Source organism: Camelus dromedarius, chromosome 24 (assembly GCF_036321535.1).
Source record: "Camelus dromedarius isolate mCamDro1 chromosome 24, mCamDro1.pat, whole genome shotgun sequence".
Taxonomy (NCBI): Eukaryota; Metazoa; Chordata; class Mammalia; order Artiodactyla; family Camelidae; genus Camelus; species Camelus dromedarius.
In genome coordinates, this window is record NC_087459.1 from 7,037,206 (window position 1) to 7,052,149 (window position 14,944).

Sequence of the window (14,944 nt, forward strand, 5' to 3'; positions counted from 1 at the left end):
GGTGTCGCCTGTCTGCCTCCCCTCCCCCAGGTGGGGGGAACCTCCTGCCTTATCTTCCCTGTGACCAGGCCTACGTGCCACGTGGCAGCAGCCGCTTGGCCCCCGGCCCCCTTATCTGCCCCCACCTGCGGGCCCCGGCACTGCCATGGACGGTCAGCTTCTGCTGGTGCTGCTGTTGCTGCTCGGGGCCTCAAGCCTGTGGGGCCAGGAACCAGGGCCCGGGGGTCCCTTGGAGGAGCCCCTGGAGGAGGAGGTCCTCGAGGAGGATGGGATCTTGGTGCTGAGCCAGCGGACCCTAGGCCTGGCCTTGCAGGAGCACCCTGCCCTGCTGGTGGAGTTCTGTGAGTGCTCAGGGCCAGTGGGGCTAGGGGACCCACAGGGGCCACCCTGGGGGGTCCTGCCCCCCATAGTGGCCACAGAGGCTCCAGTGCCACTATGTCCTTGGGGCTTCATTGGAGGGCACCAGGGCAGAGCCCTGGGGGTCCAGTCCTCACACTGTGGGGGGCATGGGTACAGGGGAGACCTACGGTCATACTTCTGCCAACTCTTCCTGTAAAGGGTCAGCTAGCACTCAGACTTGCCTGTTCGTCTGGGTTTTTATAAATTTTTCACTCGGGAGAGCCATTCCTAGCTGGTGGGCCTCAACAGGCAGCCGCTTACAGCCGGGAAGCCGGCCACAGAGGGCAGCCGCTGGCGGATTCTTCTTAACCTCACTGTCGGGACAGTACTAGCTGCTGCATCCTGAGCTGAGAGCTGTGAAGAGCTGGTCTTGGTGCTTGGGCTCAGGGTGGCTGAGGCTTGGATGGTAAAGGTTGTATGGATAGGACATGCTTGCTCCCTGCTGGACCTGACCCCCGGGTCTGCCGGCTCTGGCCTGGTGGACAGCTGGGGTTGGGGAGGCCAGGGGGCATTCACAGTCCTGTCCCCCAGATGCCCCGTGGTGTGGGCACTGCAAGGCACTGGCCCCTGAGTACAGCAGGGCAGCTGCTCTGCTAGCAGCGGAGTCAGCCAAGGCCCGGCTGGCCAAGGTGGATGTGCCTGCAGAGCCGGAGCTGGCCGAGGAGTTTGCTGTGACAGAATACCCCACGCTCAAGTTCTTCCGAGATGGGAACCGAATACACCCAGAGGAATACACTGGTGCGGGGAGCAGGAGTGGGGAGATGGGGCAGGTTGGGCGGGTGGGCAGGGCTGGGCCCCAGCTGAAGGGAATCTCTGCAGGTCCCCTGGACGCGGAGGGTATCGCTGAGTGGCTGAGGCGGCGGGTGGGCTCCAGTGCCACTCAGCTAGAGGATGAGGAGGGTGCCCAGGCGCTGATCGATGCCAGGGATGTGGTGGTGGTGGGCTTCTTCCAGGTGAGCTGAGGGCATGGGAGCCAAGCCTGGGAGCAGGGCCTGGAATGTCTGCTGGCCTCACAGGCTCTGGCCCCTTAGGACCTGAAGGACAAAGATGTGGCTATCTTCCTGGCCGTGGCCCAGGATGCCCTGGACATGACCTTTGGCCTCACTGACCGGCCACAGCTCTTTCAGAAATTTGGCCTCACCAAGGACACTGTGGTCGTCTTCAAGAAGGTGGGTTGGGCCTGGAGTCAGGGCCAGGGCGGGGATAGGGGTCAGAGCCATGGCTACTGCTGACCCACTTGGTGTTGTCCAGTTTGACGAGGGACGGGCAGACTTCCCAGTGGACAAGGAGCTGGGCCTGGACCAGGGGGAGCTGTCCCGCTTCCTCCTCACGCATAGTATGCATCTGGTTACGGAGTTCAACAGCCAGGTGAGTCAGGCTGGAGGTGCTGGTGTGAGGAGGGGGGCCAGGGCAGTGGGAAGGTGCCCGTGGGAGCCGCCCCACGAGCTCCACCTGCCCTGCAGACGTCCCCTAAGATCTTTGCGGCCAAGATCCTTAACCACCTGCTGCTGTTCGTCAACCAGACGCTGGCTCCCCACCGGGAGCTGCTGGCAGGCTTCCAGGAGGCTGCTCCCCCCTTCCGGGGGCAGGTACTGGCTGGGCCCTGGGGGCGGGATGGTGGGGAGATGGGGCGCCCACTCGGCCTCCCTGTTGGCAGGTGCTGTTTGTGGTGGTGGACGTGGGTGCCGACAACGACCATGTGCTGCAATACTTTGGCCTCAAGGCTGAGGAGGCCCCCACCCTGCGCTTCATCAACATAGAGACCACCAAGAAGTATGCACTTGTGGACCGAGGTCCAGTCACTGCAACCTCAGTTGCGGCCTTCTGTCATGCAGTCCTGGGAGGGGAGGTCAAGGTCTGCTGCTGGGCTGCCCACCAGCGGGTGGGGGTGGGAGCAACAGTTCTTGGGAGAGACCCCTCAATGAAGCACCTGGCCCGGTTCCCCAGCCCTATCACTTGAGCCAAGAGGTGCCCCCTGACTGGGACCAACGGCCAGTCAAGACTCTCGTGGGCAAGAATTTCGAGCAGGTGGCCTTTGATGAAACCAAGAACGTGTTTGTCATGTTCTGTGAGTGTGAAGGGCAGTGGGCAGGGGAGGTGGTGGGGCACCCTGCAGGCTGTGCTGATGCCCCCTGCCCTAGATGCCCCATGGTGTGCCCACTGCAAGGAGATGGCCCCAGCCTGGGAGGCCCTGGCCGAGAAGTACAAGGACCACGAGGACATCATCATCGCCGAGCTGGACGCAACGGCCAATGAACTGGAGGCCTTCCCTGTGCAAGGCTTCCCCACCCTCAAGTACTTCCCAGCAGGGCCCGGTCGGAAGGTGAGGCGGGTGAGGCGGGACCCTGCTGTCCTTGGTCTTGGCTGGGTCCTTCAGGTAGTGGCTGGAGACAGGGCATGGCCTTGGTGGGGTGGGTAGGGTCTGGGTGGCATGTGGCCTTGGGCTTTGAGGCCTGGGAGAGTGTGTTCTCCAGACCCTTCTGTTCCTCCTCAGGTGATTGAATACAAAAGCACGAGGGACCTGGAGACCTTCTCCAAGTTTCTGGACAACGGGGGCGAGCTGCCTGCAGAGGAGCCCAAGGAAGTGCCTGGTGCCCCCTTCCCGGTGGGTGTCTGTCCCAAGGCTCTAGGGCTCTGGATAAGCCAAGTCCTCCAGATGGGTGGCTGTGGGCTGACTAGGGCAGGTCTGGGCTGAGGGTGCAGCTCCAGCTGGGGCTCTATGACCCTTTCCAGGAGACACCAGAAAATTCTACCTTGGAGCCCAAAGACGAGCTATAGCTGCTGCTACTGTCAGTGTTCCCTGGGCACTGTGTTCTCTGGTGCCTGTGGAAGCTGTGGGCTGTGAATAAAGAGCTCTGGTCCTGGGCTATGTGTGGTTCCTGAGCAAGGCTGACCCCTTACCCTTGGTTTTGAACAAGTCTCAGCCTCCTGGGGCCTTTATGTCTTGGATGGCGTCCAGTCCTTTCCCCCAGCCCTCCTCCTGGGGCCCCTCTGGGCTAGAATGGGGAGCATGGCTGGGTTCGGCACCGCCCTCTCCAGAGCTCTGCCAGCACTGGTCCACAAGACCCCACCCCCACCCCTCTGAGGCTGGCATGCCCTCCTTCAGTGCCCAGGAAGGCTACAGGAGACAGGGCACGCGTGCCAGGAGCCCACCAAGGGCCATGCCCGCCAGCCAGGCCCCACCCATGTTAGGTACATTCCACAGTCAGAGAAGGTTCAAAAATGGTTTTATTTCATTATTATCCAAGTACCTTTGAAAAGATAATTGTACAAGTCAGCGCATGAAAAACGGGCTCAGGGCAGCCCCCCAACTGGCCCGGGCCTGAGAACTGTACATATTTACAGGGGCCCTTAGGAAGGAGGGGCCCGGGACCCGCTGAGCCAGTGCTCGTAAACCGAGGGCAGAGGAGGGAAGGCCTCAGTGCTCCGTTGCCGGGTCCGCACAGTGGCAGGCAAGAGACAAGCTGTGTTGAAGGCACTCGGTGACACGTACAATTGGCAGAGGCCCCGCAGGCCCTGCACCCCAGCTCGGGGACAGGCCTGACCAGGGCAGGCCATGGCAGGCGGCTAGTCTCAGAGGGAGGAGCAGAGCCTGTGGAGTGAGCGCCGGGGGGCTGCCGGCAGTTAGCAGCAGGGGCCGCTGGGGAGGTCTCGAGGCGGCCCCAAGGTGGGCTCCCTGCTAGGGCGGACTCTCTGAGTATTCCTACAGAGGAGTGGACGGAAGCCTTTGGGACCCTCAGGGACCTCCACCCACCTGGAAACAGATGGAGCCAAGGGGCAGGCAGCTGTGGGGTAGGTGGCACCTGGCCTCCCACCAAGACCCCGTGTCTTCTACACACTCAAGAGCACGTGACTCCGCATGACCTTGCTCTCGGTGCAGCTGCCCCTGCCCCTGGCCCATGAGGGCCCAGCCCGCGCAGAAGCCAGGCGTGCTGGTCAGTCCACCTTCTCCACCTTTCCGATGATCTTCTCCTCGAAGACGGGCAGGACGGCCTCGTCTTCCCGCACTTCCTCAAACACCACACCACAGTCAAATTCGTCACTCACTTTCTTGAAGTAGTATCTGCGGGGCAGGGAGGGGTGGTGAGGGTCACCCTGCCATGCCCTCGGGGCCTCACCACCCTCTATGAGCACAGCAGTGTGGCTCCAGACCCTTCCTGCAGGGCACATGAGCTGGTTCTGCCCGGTGCCTGTGTGCCAGAGGGTTGGAAGGGGACAAGCATGGTGACCACATGGGGTTCCCCACCCTGGCTTCTGGGTGCCGTGGGGGAGGAGTGGGTGGGCACGGGGTTCCTGTCATCCTCACTGGGTTAACACCCCGACTCAAGCCCAGGCAGTGGCCACTGCAGCCCAGGCCCTCCTCCAGTGGCCATGCCCTCCAATGGTGCTTGGCCATTCAGTGGACAGAGGAAGCCACACACGTAGGCCCACCACAGACTGACCCCAGTTGAGACGCCATCTGCACTCTGCTCCTCCTACAGTGCCCACTCAGGAGCCTCCAGGAGCTGGTCTCAGGCCAGCAGGGCCAGGTGGCCCAGGGCAAACCCTGGAGGAGGAGAGCCCGCGCTTCTGCAGTCCAGCAAAACTGGGCTGAATGAGGAGGCTGACATGAAGCTGACTCAGGTCACTGCAGCATGGGGACCAAAAGACCCTCAAGACCCCTTAGTCGATTGGCCTAGAGGCATCAGTCAGGCAGCTGGGCCGGGAGTTGGGACCGGAACCCTAAGGCTACCCATGCCTCACTCATTGCAGGGCTCACGCTAACACCATGGCTGGACAGGAGGATGAGGTGGAGGAGGACTAAGAGATGAGAGACCCCACAGGCCCCACCCCAGCCTCTCACCTGTAGTTGCCTTTCTTTGTCAGCAGCTCCTTGAACTGGCCCAGGGTAACCGCACGGCCCCTCACCAGGGTCCGGTAGGGGATGGGCTCCCCACAGAAGTAGTAGGCCACGACGATACTGTCGCACGGCTGCATGCTCCCACCACCCGCCTTCCTCTGTGATTTCGTCCTGGGGGCAAAGAAGCTGCAGTGATTGCTGGGCCTGGGGTCCCACAGGGCACCCCACCCTGGACCCAGGCTCCCCAGTAAACAACAGGCAAGGCCTGCAGGGGTGAGCTAGGCCATACTCAGGAACGCCACACATCCACAGGCCCCAATGCCCACCCCACCCACACAGCCACATCCAACCCCTGTGGGCTCACCCCACGCCGTGCTTCCACCCAGGTTTCCAATCCTGTACCAGCCCACGCGCCCTGCTGCGTGAACAGCAGCTCATTGCCTGCCTGCCTCATGTCTGACCAGTGCCTAGGCCTGCCTACTGCCCTCTTCCACCCACTGCAAAGCCCTGGTTTCCCTGTGGCCTGAGCTGGCCAGTGGGCAGCACCCTGACTCAGACCACACAAAACTCGGTGAGCAGGCCCCTCAGAGCTGGAACCTGGCGTAGATGCCTCTGGGGGCTCCATGAGGTAGCCAGGCAGTGGGGACCACTGCAGCCCTGCCTCCAGGCTGGTCTATACTGCTTGTGTCCCAGGGAAGTCTACAGCCCTAAACCTTCAAGAACACCTGAAGGCCGGAGGCTAGACAAACACCACTGTGACGGGTCTTGAAATGGACTTGCCCCACAGCAGAGAGCTTGATCCCAAGACTTCAGCGAGGGACATGAGGCCAGCAGCACCTTCTGCCCAGGCAGGGGTAGGACCTTCATCCCAAGGGGTGCTGAGGCAGCACCCTTCTCCTCCAGTGTCCCCTGTCCTGTGACCACCCCAGAGCTGCCCAGTGTGCTTGTGCATAGCCCTTGGCCTGGTCAGCTGGGTACGCCAGCATCACATCAGGAAGGCTGCCTGAGCTCACAGCGGGCTCTACTCTCCTAGGAGACCCTCCCCTTCCTGGTGCTCCTGGGCACACCCCAGGCGGACACCTCAGCCGTGTGGCCATCCACTGTTTGAGCCAGGTGCCCAGGCACCTGTTTCCGTCTCTCAGTCATGCGGCCTCCAATTCAGCCTGTCCTGGGAGCCCCCCAGGGGTTCCTGTGAGGGTGCATGCTCTACAGAGGGGTCTCCTGCATCTTCTGAGGCCAAACCTGGGGAATGACCTTTGGGGAGGCCCTGAGCTGCTCAGCACACTGGGCTGCACACGATGAAGTACTGTCTGGGGTCAGCCCGGCGAAGGCTGAGGTGGGGGACCCCTCCTCCTGCTCTGTCTTGAGCAGACGTGTGGGGGTTGGGTGGTCGGCAGTGTCTACACGTGGCCCACAGGTGCCTGGGGTGTGGACACGCAGACCCCCACACTCCATGTGAGAACAGAGCCAGCTCACTGCACATACAGTGCCCAGCGCTGATGCTTTTGGTCGGCGGTGGGCCAGGGGAATCCCAGTTGCAGCCCGACCCCATCAAGCCAGGAGGTCGCTGACCAGCGAGTTCCAAGGCTGGGTGGGGGACTTGTAGCCAGAACGCAGGAGGCAAGCAGACCTCCTGTCTGGCCTGTTGGTCACTTGTCACCATGTGGACGGTCAGCAGGTCCTCTGACAGATATACAGCTTGCAGCCCCAGCTCTTCAGGCGCAGTGTCCAAGCTCCCATCCCGGCAACAGCTGCGCCACTGCAGGGCGTGGCCCACGGCGTGGGCCGGGTGGACGGCACCAGGAGGACCCACAGGGGGAGCGCACGTACTCTGTCTCGGAGAGCTCCAGGTCCGACACCGCTGGCACCACGCTCAGCACGGGCGTGCACACTGGCCTGACGCAGGAGCGCCCCCGCTGGATGACCTCCTGCACATACCTAGGGAACAACGGCGTCTGTAAGCTGCATGGGCCTGCGGTGGGGCCTCCAGTGGCCAGCAGGCGGAGCGGGGGCTCCTGGAGCGGTCTGTCACCACAAACAAGGCTCCCACTGAGTGAGGCGGACAGGACACCAAACCCCTTCCTGGGCTGTGGTATAGGGCTGGAGGATCAAGGGCTCCATCAGGATCAGTTGAGAGACCAACGCCGCTTCCGTCCGTCCAGAGTTCCCAGATTCCTCCTACGGGCAGACCCCCGGGTTCCCGGAAACACACTCTGGGATCCTGTCACTTCGTCCGCACTCACAGGAGCCTCTGCCTTCTGGAGAGGAGATGCCTCTGGCCTCCTCCCTGTGGTGTGGCTCTTCCTGCTCCATCTGCCACAGACTTGGGTTCCGGACGCAGGCATCGCCCTGTCCCAAGGAGCTGGGAGGCCTGTCCTGGGGCTCGCTGCCCAGCAGCATCTCTCCCAGCGGTGTCTACCCCTGGGTGCGACGATGTGCGGCCCTGACAGTGACTTCCACTCTGACCGGCCTGGGTGGGGGCGCCCCACGAGGAGGGCCCAGCGACCTTTGCTCTGTGGTCTGCAGCCGTCTATAAAAGTACCACGCACCCTGGACCCCTGGAGTGGCTGAATAGGCGTCAGTAGCCAGAGAGCGGATGTGCTGCTGGGCAGGCCTGCTGGGCGCTGGCAGGAACAGCAGATGATGCCAGGCAAGGATGGTGGGCAGGAAGCCCCTGCAGAGGGTCTGTGCAGCAGGGAGGAGGTCTGCACGCCTCAGCCACGTCTGCCTCCAAGTCATGGGCCTGTCAGATGGGCGCGGCAACTCCAGCACCAGGTGAGGCCTCCTACACAGAGCCGGCTTCCCCGGTTCTACACTAACTAGACAAGGTCACGGGCTATGAGACAAGTGGCCATACATATGGTCACCTTCAATGACCTGGGGGACACATGCAGACTTCTGGCTGGGCCCGAGATAGATGCTGGGGACAGTCTGCACACTGACTCTGACCTCCCCAGAGCAGGACGGCCCCTCACACAGTGAGGCCAGACCCCAGATGCCCAGGTCTGCTGAAGACTGGGTGAGGGGAGCCAGGACGTCCGAGGAAAACACTGGCCACAGTTTTATGACCACATTTCTCTGATTTTCAGGTCCTTCACAGGGACCCTGATCTGCCTGGGAATCCTGATGGGCCATGCCTGGGAAAGTGACCTTAAGGCCCAGCTAAAGGGTCCAGCTTGGAGAGATCACCTGCCCCCATGAAGGCGAGGTCTCCCCACTCCACTGGGGTAGAATAGGGCTTGGCCTGAGGCTACAGTGGTAGCCAGTTGGGCCATCCTAGCTCTCAAGGCCAAGGAGGGCTGAGGGGCTGGGGTTTCTCTAGGAGAAGAGCTAACACCACACACATTTCAGTACTTTCTGCCTGCCTGCACATGACACATTTAGGGAGGCAGCCAGGAAGCCCCAGAACTGCCCCCTCTGAGCTCAGCCTGCACAGCAGCTAATGGTGATCTGACTGTGACTTCCAGCGGTCCCAATATGAACACCAGGCGAGCACATGCGCACAGGGCAGCCACGATGCAGGAAGGACTTCCTCCTCCTTCCCCAGGACAGTGACAACCACCTGCCCTCCAGCCACTGGCCACACACACAACAGAGCAGGGGGACCTCAGGTCTTGGGGAACTTCACCCCCAAGAGTGGTACCACAGCACAGAGAGGCCCTGACAGGAGGCCCCCTGCTCTCCCTGAGGCCCCCGTACCTCTGTTTTGAGGGCAACTTGCTGGCTCTTTTCTCTTCCTCCTCCAGACGCCTGCGGGCCTCCTCCAGCTGCGTCAGAGGGTTCGGGGCCGGGTTGGGTGGCATCGTGGGGTCTTGAATGAAGAGATGGGAGGGCTGGACCGAGTTCCGGAGCTGAGCGCTGACCCAGGGATGCACGGCCCCGGGACGCTCGATGGACAGGGGCCTGGAGCTCTCATGGGCCTGCTGCTTCTTTGCCCCGGATGACCTTTAGGGGCAAGAGAAGAAGGTGAGGAAGGCCTCAGGCCCACTACATTCCTCTCACACTGCGGGTGCACACGGTCCTCTCTCGAAACTTGTTTGGAGTCTTATTTTTTGTTTGTTTTAGGTTTTTTTGGGGGGGTTATTTATTTATTTATAATTTACTTTTAAGTTCAATGGATTGAACCCAGGACCTTGTGCATGCTAAGCAGGTGCTCTACCACTGAGCTATACCTACACTTATTTTTTAGAGCTTTATTGAAATGTTTTGTTTTGTTAGGGCGAGGAGGTAATTAGGTTTATTTATTTTAATGGTGGACCTGGAGATTGAACCCAGGACCTTGGGCATGCTAAGCAGAAACTTTACCACTAAGCTCACCCTCCTTGCCTAGCTTTACTGAAATGTAAATCATACCCTATATGAAGACTTTTTTTTCCTCCTTCTTCATGAGGACTTTTTTTAAAAAAGTTCTTAGTGTTTTAAAAAATTATTTTAGTATTAAATACTTTTTGAGAAAAACTTGAAACATACAGGAAATTCAAAGAACAAAGTAAATGCAATTTAGAAATAGCTACTCTCAGTATATTTAGTATATTTCCTTCCCCATTAGAAATACTTGACACAACTGGCATAACTCTAAACATATGATTTTTCCTGATTTCCCCTCAACATGGTACCATGCCTTCTCTTTTGTTACTAACACTGAAAACATGTTTTACGTCTGTGTGATGTGCTGTCACTCAACCACTGAATGGAACTCGAGTGAAAACATAAGCCTCTCTCAGCTAAGACTTGAGGCCTCAGAAAGAGGGGCTGAGCATCAGGACAGAAATAAGGGAATTCCAAGAAGAGGCCCCAGGGGAGTGGGCTGACCCAGCGTCCTTGTGATGTCAGAACTGCCCAAGGGAATGTATCTCAGGGAGAGGTAGAGTCCTCCTGGAAAGTCCTATAAGGCTGGCCACAGGGAGGCCCCACCCCATCCCCCACCCCTCACTCCCTGCGCCCACAGGGCATGAGGAGAGCCTGGGGGAGATCCTGGAGCACTGGCACTTAACACAGCCCCTAGCCCATCCTGATGGCAGGAACCAAGGTCTCCCAAGCCTAGGAGACCATTTCCAGACTCTTACTCTATCCATAGAAACTCTCCATTTGGGATCGGGCGAGTGGCCAAGGACAGAGCCACTCCTCATGAAAATCGCAAAAGAGAGAAATCTGGAGAAGCCAAGAATCCACCCTTACTCCAACCAGAGCAGGAGAGGGGCTCCCAGAGAGGCTGCCCCCAAGACAGGCTCGGTGACTGCAGAGGGTCTGGACCCGGGCAGGGGCTTGTTCCAAGGTCATGTGGAGACAAGACTCAGAATGGGTAGGCAGGTAATCACCTGCCTCTCACACACCACTCAAACCTCCCCACTCGTGGCCAGGTGAGGGTCTGGGAGGTCTGCCTGAGGAAGGAAGGGTGACCCTCCCACAGACATGCAGACCCCACCAGCCCCAGGCCCCTGCTCAGCCCTGTCCCCACCACAATGGGTTAATGGGATGACACCGAGACTGATAACACAGAGCAGAGGGACAGAGATTGATGAGAACTGCTCCTTGGTCAGCTGGGGGACGAGATCAGACCTGGAAGGCCTCTCCTGTGGGCTCTGCCTCAGCTCTTTCTTACGGGAGGGCAGCCACGTAACAGCAGGTCCCTCCTTGGCAGGTGAGCTGCAGTGACTTTAGGCTGATCTTACCAGTGGATGCTCCTGCCTGGGACACTGAAGCTCGTCAGTAACCCCCAACCCCACCACAGGACCCACAGCATTGACCTTACGCTGCCACAGACTGGACCTGATTCCACAGAACTCTTGTTTCCGTAGCACAGGGTCTGCAGTAAGACCAGCTGCTCAGAGCAGCTCTAGAGGCTGGCGTGTCGGCTCCACACTCTGGTGCCCATGCCCAGGTCAGGGACCTGAGTCCTGCTGCCTCTCACCCATGGCCGGCCTTCCGGTGCCGGATGATCTCCTTCTCGCCCTCGATGATCCACTGCATGATCTTCTGGTTCTTCTCCGCATCTTCTGAGGGGCCTGGTGCCTCCACGTTGGTGTTCTTCCCTGACTCGGCCTTCTTAGCATTTCTTTTAGAGGTTGTGGCCACCTTTCCACTGTAAGAGCAAGACCCAGGATACCTGTTGACTCCAGCTGACCTCTGACCCGTATGGCTCAGGGAGGACAGCCCGGGAGGGACCCCACCTCGAACTTGGAAGCCTTGACCAATTGACGCATTCTCACGGCCTCTGCCCCAGCCCTGCAGGGCTGACAGGGTGTTTCGGGCTAACTCTATGGCAGGAAGGGAAGGCAGGTGTCCAGCATGGGCTGGGAGGGCTGGAGCCAAGGGCCAGGCTGTAGCACGGTCCTTTGCCCTCCTGGCCCAGGCCACCCGCCCAGTGCTGGCATCCAGGGCCCGGTCCCTCCTCCTCACCCAGACACCTCTCTTTGAAACAGGCGCATCTGATCTAACCACATTTCAGGGCTGGAGCCTCAGTGGCCAGCACACCCAGGTACACATGCCTGCAGTCTCTGTGGTGACTTCGGTTTAATGACCTTTAAAGGTCACTAAACAGAGTCCACAGAAGACACAGTCTCTCACTTTGAACCCCTCCTCCTGGGAGACAGGTGCAGCTTTTACTGACACAGACATAGGATGAAGGAACCGCAATCCCATCAGTCTCAGAGTGCGGGCTGCTGCAAACACTCACCTGTAGGCCAGATTGTCGCTGGCGTTGGGCGCGGAGCCCAAGTTCTCCAGATGGCCGCGGGGCTTGGCCACGTGGCCGTGTAGCTCTGGACCCCACGCGAAGCTGCTCTGGACCCGGCGGGAGGCCTCAGCCTCGGCTGGCTCCTTGGGCCTGGCTGCACTGTGGTGGCCATGGTGGTGGCTGTGTCTGTGGAGGTGCAGGCCAGCTGAGTCCAGCTTTGCCCCCAACTTGGGCCCGTGCTTCCCATGCCCGGGCCCTGCGGCCCCCAGCACCCCCGCCATCTTGGGCATATGTGCACTGTCTGGGGAGCGGTGGCCGGGCCCTGGTGACTGGCAGCCGGGCGTCCTCATGACTCGCTGCACATGCTCATCCAGGATGCTCTCGGGGTTCTCCTCGTGTGCGTCCCGCAGCCCCACGCAGCCCACGTCCGCGTAGCGGGGCGGGAAGTGGTGCCAGGCTGCTGCTGAAGGCAACTTATGACTGGCCCCTGGGGGACCAGAGGACATGTCGCCATCCTCGCCTTCCTCCTCCTGTAGGGAAAAGGCCATCCATCACCTCTTAGCACTGGCTGCACCACAGACACCCCGTGCTTGAGGAGGCAAACAACAGACAAAGAAGCCTGGTTGCGCTGTCCTGAGGGCCAGAAGCCCAGAGCCCAGGATGAGGCAGGACCCAACAACGGGCTGGAGGGGCCGCCCAGACAAGACGACTCCTAGAGCCTCTTCTGTCCCTGTGGAGTCCCAAGCGGCACTGCTGGGCCCTGGCCAGGCAGCACAGACAGATGAGGACACAGGATGTGAGAGGCACAGGCACAGACCTCCAGGAAGCCTGGCACTGGTTCCCTTTCCTTCTATGTCTCAATGACAATTCTGTGTTTTTTCAGTTGAGCTTTCCTATTCATCGATCTTCTATTTTCAATTATATTTTCAAAAGGAACGTTGCCCTTGTACAGAAGAGCTCTCGGTGTTTGCTTACCTTGCTATATGTGTCTTAATAAATTCTCACATCAAACTAGTTGAATTCCTTTTGACACTCTAAGAGTTTCCATAACCCTATGTGTAAACATAAACATTTGATCACTTTTAATTCCAAAAAATACATCTCACATTAATTTTCTTGTCTTCTTGAGTTCTCCAAACTAGAATGTTGAGTAACGTGGTCATAACTGAGAACAGCGGGCAACCAAGCTATCCTGCACTTTAACATCAATAAATCTCCAAAGTGACCACAGAATTTCTCACTGGTGCACAAGCACCTAAATGTCATGTGGACAAGCAGGCAGCTGTGGGAGCTGCACCTCAGGGTGGAAAATGGCACCAAAAAGGACAGAGGAGGAGGAAAGGATGGATGGAAGGGACACTCACCCTGTGGGCACTGCTCAGAGCTGCCCCACAGAGACTCAGGCCCCTAGGTTCCCACATCCCATCCTGTGTCCCCACCTTGACCCTTGTGCTTTTGGGATGAGGGGCTGGGGACTCCGGGAGACTTTATGCCAAGTCCTCCCAGGGGCACCGGAGTGTTGATGCTATTTATCCCTAAGGCAGCAGTAAGCAAGAGGGAACCTCCAGACTCCTGGGGATCTATTTTCTTAATAGCTCTGCATGTGAAGAAATTCCATTTTAGGGTTTTAAAATGTAATAGATTTATGTAACTGTTCAGCTATTAGTTTTCATTTTCTCTTGTCTTTATTTTCCCAATTTTACAATGAAGGTAAGTCATTAAAAAATCCATATTCAAAAAAATTGTAATTAAAAAATCTGTAGCTATTTCTCTTCAGAAAGGACTATCACTTATAATGTATAGCATGACTCATACAGCTTATGAAATCACACCTAGTAACAGACTTGAGACTGCACTGCCAGGTGCTTGGCATACTGCCACACCCTGGGGACTGAGGGACGCCCATGGGAACAGACCAGCTGGGGCAGCCGTGGGCCTGAGGCCAGGCTCTCATGATCAGAGGCCACTGCATGTGGCAGCCCACCTGAGCTTGAGGCCCTGTGCCCGCCAATGAGTTCCTGAATCGACACTAGAGAAACGCAAGGGGCTATTCGTGTGAACACTTTCTGTTAAGTCAGAGAACACAGTTGGGTCCAGCCCCTCTCCTGAGAGCTTGTGGGCTCCAGGCACAGCTGTAGTGCACCTGCCGGGGATGCCACGGAGAGAAAGTCTAAGACTCAGATGTCAGAAGAGCACACACAACACCTACAGTCTTAGCCGCTGTAAAACATCCCACCCACAACGCTGACCCGCCAGGACCGTAAGTACACACAGCCCCTGAGCCAAGACTAAACACTTGATGGAATGATTCCAATAGCTCAATTCTGTAGTGAAAAGGTGGTGAATTCGCACTTTCTTAAACTTCTTTTACAAAAGGGTGCACACGCTATTTCATAAGAGTTGTTAACAGCGATGTGCTCAGGGCAACCTTGCTCAGAGAGGCAGTGTCTGTGGAAACGCTACTGGGCAAGTAAAGATCGGCCTCAACACACATGACCTGGGACTGAGCTCCCACCAAGGCTCCCTGTATTTCATGGAAACTGTTTTGATTTGCTTTTTCAGAGAAGGCCATTAGGATGGTAAACTATGCTTCTAACTCAGTAGGCCTCCGATGGACCCCAGATAAGAGCTCCTCGGCAAGCACACAGCCAGCGCCCGCAGCCACTCCCTCCCCCAAATAGTGAGACGAAGTCAGTGGAACCCAACGTGGTGGGTTTCTGTCGGGTGATCTCGGGGAGATCACTGAATCACGGGGACGGTGGAGAGGACAGCTGGACAGCTCAGGCGAAGCCCTCAAGCTGCACCTTCACTGCCCACAGGAGGGTCACTTGGTGGCCATGAGGGAGGGAGGGAGAGGGGACGTATGTGCACACGAGCACGTGAGACTTTCATGCAGGTCACTTCCCAGCACGCACTGCCACCAGGCTGCGACCTCACTTTCAGGTCTGTATGACCACACCTACCTATCTCGTATCTGCTATGAATCCCAGGTCTGACACGCTATTTGAAATCTGCCTGTTGTCTCCAAG

At 58.5% G+C, this 14,944-nt stretch overlaps 2 protein-coding genes across 3 annotated transcripts in view; one reads left to right on the plus strand and one right to left on the minus strand.

The window, feature by feature from the left end:
- The first annotated feature begins 145 nt into the window (after positions 1 to 145).
- On the plus strand, positions 146 to 3,253 carry PDIA2 (protein disulfide isomerase family A member 2). Its single transcript, XM_010991098.3, has 11 exons — positions 146 to 341; positions 931 to 1,137; positions 1,219 to 1,352; positions 1,431 to 1,568; positions 1,651 to 1,767; positions 1,863 to 1,988; positions 2,057 to 2,254; positions 2,347 to 2,467; positions 2,541 to 2,722; positions 2,894 to 3,004; positions 3,133 to 3,253. The coding sequence occupies exons 1-11, from the start codon at positions 146 to 148 to the stop codon at positions 3,175 to 3,177; spliced, it is 1,575 nt and encodes a 524-aa protein (XP_010989400.3). The 3' UTR covers positions 3,178 to 3,253.
- A 356-nt stretch (positions 3,254 to 3,609) lies between these two features.
- The window catches only part of AXIN1 (axin 1), a 58,623-nt gene continuing 47,288 nt past the window's right edge, over positions 3,610 to 14,944 (minus strand). Inside the window, exons 6-11 of one of the 2 annotated variants that reach the window (XM_031447816.2) lie at positions 11,916 to 12,445; positions 11,151 to 11,321; positions 8,939 to 9,184; positions 7,070 to 7,177; positions 5,243 to 5,410; positions 3,610 to 4,462 (exon numbers count right to left, since the gene is read on the minus strand). In XM_031447816.2, coding sequence (XP_031303676.1) covers positions 4,336 to 4,462; positions 5,243 to 5,410; positions 7,070 to 7,177; positions 8,939 to 9,184; positions 11,151 to 11,321; positions 11,916 to 12,445 — 1,350 coding nt within the window. In that variant the 3' untranslated portion in view covers positions 3,610 to 4,335. The remainder of the gene's footprint in view (positions 4,463 to 5,242; positions 5,411 to 7,069; positions 7,178 to 8,938; positions 9,185 to 11,150; positions 11,322 to 11,915; positions 12,446 to 14,944) is intronic. The other variant, XM_031447817.2, reaches the window with a different exon arrangement.